A 7,427-nucleotide genomic window follows, 5' to 3' on the forward strand; every position below is an offset into this window, starting at 1 on the left:
CATCTCTTCCATTTGAGCCCTGCAGTTCATGGGAGGTCGCCTTAGCAGTAAAGACAGAGGCAAAGAAGGCATTTAGTAACTCTGCCTTCTCGGCATCCTCCGTCACCAAGGCCCCTTCCCCCTTCATCAGTGTGCKAACATTTTCTCTTGTCTTCTTCTTGCTATTGACATACTTATAGAAACCCTTYCTGGTGTCCCTGACATGCCTTTCCAGCTCTAATTCCACCCGGGCTTTGGCCTTCCTCATTTCGCATCTGCATTCTCTGACGATGTGCCTGTATTCCTCCCACATGGTCTGTCCCTTCTTCCACAAGCTGTACACTCTTTTTTTCTCATTCACTTTGCCCAGCAATTCCTTACCCATCCATACAGGTCTCCTACCCCGCTTACTTGACTTCTTTTTTGTGGGAGTGCACCAATCCTGAGCTTGGAGGAAGCGGTGCTTGAATATCAGCCAGCTCTCCTGGACCCCCTTTCCTTCTAGGACCCTGACCCAGGCGACTGCTCCAAGGAGCTCCCTGAAGAGGTCAAAGTTGGCTCTCTTGATCGAAGTTGGCCTTCTTTTCTCTCTGCTTGCCATCATACTCATGTTCCAGGCAGAACATGAATAGATATCCCTGCAGGAGAGCATCCTAGGAATTTAAGAAATGTTGTCATCTACTATCCCTCTCTGAAAAGGCATTTTCTGAGCACCTTACAAAACATGCACAGCCCAAGGTCTCTATTAAAAGATTAAAATCCTAATGAGTGCTCCACAGCCACTGAGATGCCCTACCCTAGAATACCACAGGATTGATGGAAACCTATTTCAGCATTTTGATGTCAAAAATTTTAGGGATAGCCAAGGGAAGTTTTTGTCCATTGCTTCYCAGAAGGGGAAATTCATTAAATCAAGGAGACGGGGATCGAAGGTCAAGGAAGCTTTCTTTGAGATAAATGTACTGAAGCTTCAGAAAGCTTGAAATCACCAGACCACCACTTAAGTACAAACAAAAATATAAATAAGCAACAAAAGAAGTGTGAATTTCTTGCWCTTAAGTGTTTCGGGATCCGAGTTGTCAGCAGAGCGATTGGACTATATGATCTCTAGAGGTTCCTTCCAACCTTAACCATTCTGTGATTCGYAGCAGACACATGCTCAAGTGCTTTTGAGGCAGTCCCTGCATAATTCCAATATTAGCAAAGGAGATGTTCTGAGCAGAACTCATCTCTCTTTCACCAGGCTCATCAGGCATCATAACAGATTTGATAAAAGAAATGAAGGCTCAGATGTCCAATATGTCTGGCAACAAAATATATCCTTTCCTCACTGCAATCATAAATTATACAATGAACCAAATTATGGTTAGAAAGTTGAGGTGTGACAACAGATAGCATCCTTTCCCTATTTTCTTTTCCTTATTTCCAATCATCTTATTATGATGCAGCACAGAACACCTAAACATATTAATCATCCGTAGAGATCTGCAGAGCATCCACCTCTTGAATATGATGCGTGGCMTCAGGAGTCTCATGATAATCAGGCACTGTGGCAGTGACTCAATAAGATGGACTATATCTGAGGAAAAAAAACTTTGAGATTGCCCACAGCCTCTCCCATAGTTCAGCTAGACTGGCATCCACAGGGCTAGCAGTGCACAAGCTTCTGCAGAAGGGGCAAACCAAAAGTAACTTGGGGCACTAACTGCTGTGCCAATGGTACAGTTYGCTCCTGCCCAACATAGACTGGCTGTGGCTTATTCCCGCAAGCTCCCTTTTCTAAAGCTTTTTACCCTTGTGTAGGTATTTGTGCTTTTCTTCCTATCCCAGCTTTACATRTTTAAATAATATACATGGCGGGGTGTGTGTGTATRTGTATTTTTATTTATATATTTACTTATTTATTCTGTTCACATTTCTTTTTTGCTATGCTGCATCCATTGCAGCCTACATAGCTAATCCTTCCATTGTCCCTTCATACACACACATTTCCTTTCTTTGKCATAGAATAATCTCTCATTCTCTCACAGCTATTTTATACTTAGGACAGTAAATTCCATTCAGAGCTGAGCTCTTAGCTATACATTCTTTGCCTGTAARTGTATTTTAGACTACTAACATTACYTGTACTTAGGCTAATACTCCCCATGGTTGCTTGGATTCAGAAATATCCTACTCCTTTAAATTTTAAAATCATACACTGAAGTTATCTGTGACARTAAAGGCTACAACTGAAATTTCTTTAAAAATAAAGTAATAAAAAAAGTGTTGTCTTTTCAACCACTTAGAAAACGGAAATACCTGGATTCCTCCTCCAAGAGGGAGAGGACACTGAGGGGAAGAGATATTTACAACATTCCAGGGCTGAACCATTATCATTGGCCTGACACATTCCACAGACTGAAATGTTTATTCCAAGGTGGCCCCCTGCTGAGGTCAATTTAAATTCAGTCAACAKAGATGTGCGTAATACTCTTGCACAATTTGTGACAACCATTTGGCTTTTTTCTTCTCAAGCTCCAATTGCAGGAAAAAAAATTAAGCACGATGACCACCTTTGAMACAGTAGCATACCTGGCTTTGGATTATTCCCAGTCTAATCCACTGCCTCCTGATTAGTTGCATAGAAATATCTCAGGAAAATAACTGCATCCTCAGTACAGAGCTAGAAGCTGGGTGAAATCCTGTAGGGATTAGAGGGTGCAACTCCCAAAAATCTTKATTTATGGAAACTGTGAGAGTTTGCCAAGTACATCTTCACCATCAGGTAAGGCACATACACATGAGCTCAGAAATTCAAACCATCCAGATGGGACRATGCAGCTGGATACATCCTGAGGCAAGCCTGGGATGCATGTGCAGATGCTCACATGTGTAGAGGAAGCCATTTCATACTTAACCAAAGGGAAATCGAATCTAAACAAACAAACAACAACAAAAACAACAAAATCAAAAGTGACCATGGCAGAAAAACCTTAGGAACAGATCTTGAGTAAGAGGATTGAAGAGGGTTTCGTATTTCATTCCCTCACAGCACAGACACTTAGGAGGTTGACACTCTGCAGAAAACACGAATGCATGAACAATGTCAAAAGTCTGACCCCACAATTTCTCCTCCAAACTGCAGGGCCACTACATTCGGGTAACCATTTGAGATAGGAAATAGGAGGTTAACAGCTACTGGCTTAAGATCACCCATCTTTGTTAGGAGGTGAGCAGAAAAATAAAGCATGAAATTCAAAAATTCTTCTCCCTCCTGTCTAYCGAGAAACGCGCTTCCCATGGCTGTGATGGGAATATGCCTTGAAAGCAATAAACACGAAGGGACTGGGAGACGGTAAAAAAGAAAAAAGGAGGGCCCATCATGACGGAGCAGGAAGGAGGAGGCTCGGATCGCGGGGCCAGCTCCCCCCGCCCCGGTTTCTGCCGCACCCGGTGGCGGCTCCGGGCCGCTCTGCGGMGGACACGAGCCCCGGGGCGGCCGGCGAGCAGAGTTCATGCGGGCGCAGGTCGGGGCGAGCAGCAGCTCAGCGGGAAGCGCCYGCGCCGCTCGGAGGGATTCCCAGCGGGAGGAGCCGGAGGGCCGCGAGGAAGTCCAGGGAAGATAAACACGTACCGGGAAGTTTACGAACCGCTTTCGCTGGGCGGGGAACCGTGCGCACGAGGCGCTAGAGGCCGTCCCTATAACCCGCAGTCCCTGGTACGCGCGAGCAGCGCAGGGAGCCCGGCCAATCCTTGCGCAGCGCGCGCTTTTCAAAGCGGAAAGCGGAAAGCGGGAGAGCGGCCGAGCAGCCGCGCTCATCACCCGACGCGCGGCCCGGCTCGCGCACAGTTCTCGYAAGCGAGGCGAAACTCTGTGGGGATTAGGCGGAGCCTGCGAGTCCTCTGTGAAGAGCGGAGCTGCGCGGAACCTGCGGAGAACAAAGGGCAAACACTGTCCGCGCTCATCTAAGACTCAAGAAACAGAAATGATGCTKAAGAAATCGTTAGACGTACATAACAGCTAGATACGCTTAAAAAAAAAAAAAAAGTGATTCAGCTCTTTTTAAGAAAATTTGGGTGGCTCTTAAAAGAGCCGTTGGGTTAGTCTGCGAAGCAGACAAGACGTCTCCAGTATGATTTACTTCTTCTTGGGCGCCGCCTTCTTCGCCTTGGCCGCTTTGGGCTTGGTCGCCTTAGGCTTGGCAGCCTTGGGCTTCACCGCTTTCGCCTTGGCCGGGCTCTTCGCTGCCTTCTTGGGCTTCRCAGCTTTGACCGCCTTCTTGGGGCTCTTGGCCGCCTTCTTGGCCGCSGCGGCCGCCGGCTTCTTCRCTTTCTTGGGGCTCTTCTTCACCGCCGCCGCCTTCTTGGGCTTCTTGGCGGCGCTCGCGGGCTTCTTGGCCGCCGCCTTCTTGGGCTTGGCCGCCGGCTTTTTCTTGGTTGCCTTCTCTTTCGTCTCACCGGGTTTTTTGTTAAGCTTGAAGGAGCCGGAGGCGCCGGTGCCCTTGGTCTGCACCAGGGTGCCCTTGTTCACGAGGCTCTTGAGCCCCAGCTTGATGCGGCTGTTGCTCTTCTCCACATCGTAGCCGCCGGCCGCCAGCGCCTTCTTGAGGGCRGCCAGCGAGAGCCCCTTGCGCTCCTTGGAGGCGGACACRGCCTTGGTGATGAGCTCRGTGACGCTGGGGCCCGAGGGCTTGCGGGCTTTGGAGCCGCCCGCCGCCTTCTTGGGCTTCTTGGCGGCCGCCTTGGCGGGGGCCGGGGCGGCGGCCACGTCGGGCGCGGCGACAGGAGCGGTCTCGGACATGATGCCGGGCGCCTCCTGCGGAGCGAGCGCGGACAATAGCGGCCCCGCCGCCGCCGCCCCCATTTATAGCGGCCGCGCGCGCGCTGATTGGCTGCCGCGCGAGCCCGCCCCGCAGCGGCCGCCGCGCCGCCGCTCCGGCTGTGTTTCTTGGGGGTCCAAAAAGTGCCTTTTCCGCATGAAAATGAGCACCGATTCACCCCCTGTCTTGCAGGAGGGGAGGGGGAAGTTCGTCCTGTCAGGGAGAGGAGTTTTCCCCTAGAAAATGACGGGAGAGGGGAAAAGAGAGCCAAGAAACGCCGCAGTGTGGAGCATCAGCGACYCGGGGAGAGAGAAACTTTCCTTTTTTCTTCTAAATTAATATTATGTCATTCGAGATATCAGGACAGCCAGMACGAAAATCTCAAGTGCAGAGGTTTTTGTGTTGATAAGGACCGAAAACGGAATATTTTGAACACCGAGTCTGTGGTTAAATCAGTATTAAAGTCGAGGAAGTAACACAGCCTCGCCCCGTGGTCCCAGACGCGAATTCAGAGCTGTCTCCTCCGGCCGCGCCACTTGCCTCCGAAATCTCCTAAATTCCGAAATCACCCACCTAATCACCAGACRGTTTCTCTTGAAAGACCGTGAACTATTAGATAATGCCACCCGGAGAGACTTTTRTGCTTTACTTATGCGTGTTAAAGCAGATATAAACTCTCACTTGTTAGTTATTCCAGTGGAAGAAACAACAAAGATGCCCCTCTCTGACAGCTGATGTTCATGTTACTCTGTTTTCACCAKATCATATTTCAGAGAGAGCGGGAGGGGTCCCTTCTGCTTGTCATATTCCGGAGACAGAGTAGTTGATGTTATTAAATAACATCCTTTAGTTCTTAAATTTGTTTTAGACAGAAAAAAAAGGAAGTAAATAAAAAGCAGACAACTCTTCATCTCATATTCATATGCACTTCCACATGACAATTGTTAAAATACATTGTGAGCTAAAAGGAAAACTTGAACCGGGCTAAGAGTTAAACCTTGAAAGGCCACTTCTYTGGGGGTATGTTTTTTCATCAGGATACATTGTCATTCAATACCGATTTCTCCTTTCAAGTGAATGAAAGCTATTGTTGGAAGTGTATAGCACTGATAATAGCACCCTACCATTTACCTCTTTGATCTTTTCAGGAGTAAGATAAGAGTTTGAATCACCTCATGCAAGTCTTTTCCCCGACAGTGGTAATTCGATATTCCAAAAAGAGGTGAGTGAGTCTTAACTTTCAAATCTCCCTTTTCTTTTTTCATTATGTACTGTTTTCTTGCCGCTACGAAAGTTATCAGCTTTCTTRCAATGAAATGGTGTTTCACGCTGGCGTTTAGGCTGTCTCATAAAAACAGAGAAGCAAACTCCATTCAGTAGTAAAAGAAAATATAAAAGGATAAATGAAACAACTGCAGAACATTGTACTTCAGCGGCCTGTGACTGGGAAAACACATAAAAAGGCTGTTTTGAATCCCTAATTGACAWGAGATAAATAATATATGCTTTCCTAATTACATGTATTTTGTTGAAAAAAAAAGTGGTTATCCCCAAGAAATTGGTGATTAATTTATCCCAACTTGGMAAGTGTGGGAGACAATATTTGACTGTGAGATGTCCTATGCAGTTCAGCCTGCAAAAGAAAAAACGTTTGTGTGTATGCAGGSTGAGGGAAACGGATCTGAATGTAATAACAAGCAAGAAAATGAAAATGTGCATCATTGTAGAACTGTATTTCATATATTGAGTAAACACAAAAACAAGAAACTATTTTTAATGACCATTTCTTTATTCGCTGGGCATTTCTGTTTATAGTGTAGTAAAATTAAAGTCCTRAGCGGTCTGGTTGAAAGCTTTATCATAAGAATTGCTGTCAATCTGAGGGAAAGATTTATTCTAAAATAGTAATAGGGACTCCCATAGCTTCGAAGAATAGAAATTTTAATTGGTCAGMGAAGCAGCACCGTTATAGCCTACACACCTCTCCAGTCCATTAGTATCTGTCTRCATGTAATTTATATGCTCCTTTTCAATCTATATCTACATAATGATAAATTTTACGAGTTATTTTTAGTGAAATGATATTTAGACTCTTTCTGTATTCATATGACAATAAAGATGAATGGGAATCYCTTAAGCACTAATATGGAGAATGGCATTTCATCCCTTTACAACTCCAAATGAACGCTGGAAATTTGAGATTTTGTGGATATATCTTGAAAAGAAGCAATGAGTCTATCGACAGGARTCCTACATTAATTATGCGCAGGTTCAGAATTGTTCTCTACTTGATAAAACAGAATTAAGAGAAGATAATAAATCTGACCACATTCCAAACCATGGGTACTTCCATATATATACACCATACAGGGCTAAAATAGATTCAAACGATGAGATTAAGGGAAGTTCMGTTTCTGTATAAAAACTCCACTTTAAATTGAGGCCAGTTCAACTTTATCAAGATTTCCTATCCAAACTGACGTTCTTGTCCAGAAAAGACAAGCTGATAAATCTGGTAAATCTATATTTGATAACGCCCACTACAAAAGATTAATATTACACCAACTGAAAAGAAACAAGAAATCCGTATTTTCAAAATAAGAGTAGAATATTAACAGAAAAAAAAAAAAAAAAAAAAAAAAAAAA

General features: G+C 45.3%; 1 protein-coding gene across 1 annotated transcript; it reads right to left on the reverse strand.

Annotated features, from left to right (window-relative positions):
- Positions 1 to 4,095: 4,095 nt before the first annotated feature.
- On the reverse strand, positions 4,096 to 4,780 carry LOC112959443 (histone H1-like). Its single transcript, XM_026053463.1, has one exon. It carries the CDS (start codon positions 4,760 to 4,762, stop codon positions 4,100 to 4,102), a length of 663 nt encoding a protein of 220 aa, XP_025909248.1. The 5' UTR covers positions 4,763 to 4,780; the 3' UTR covers positions 4,096 to 4,099.
- Positions 4,781 to 7,427: the final 2,647 nt, after the last annotated feature.

This window comes from Nothoprocta perdicaria, unplaced genomic scaffold, assembly GCF_003342845.1.
Source record: "Nothoprocta perdicaria isolate Ctin4 unplaced genomic scaffold, notPer1 scaffold_116, whole genome shotgun sequence".
Classification (NCBI taxonomy): Eukaryota; Metazoa; Chordata; class Aves; order Tinamiformes; family Tinamidae; genus Nothoprocta; species Nothoprocta perdicaria.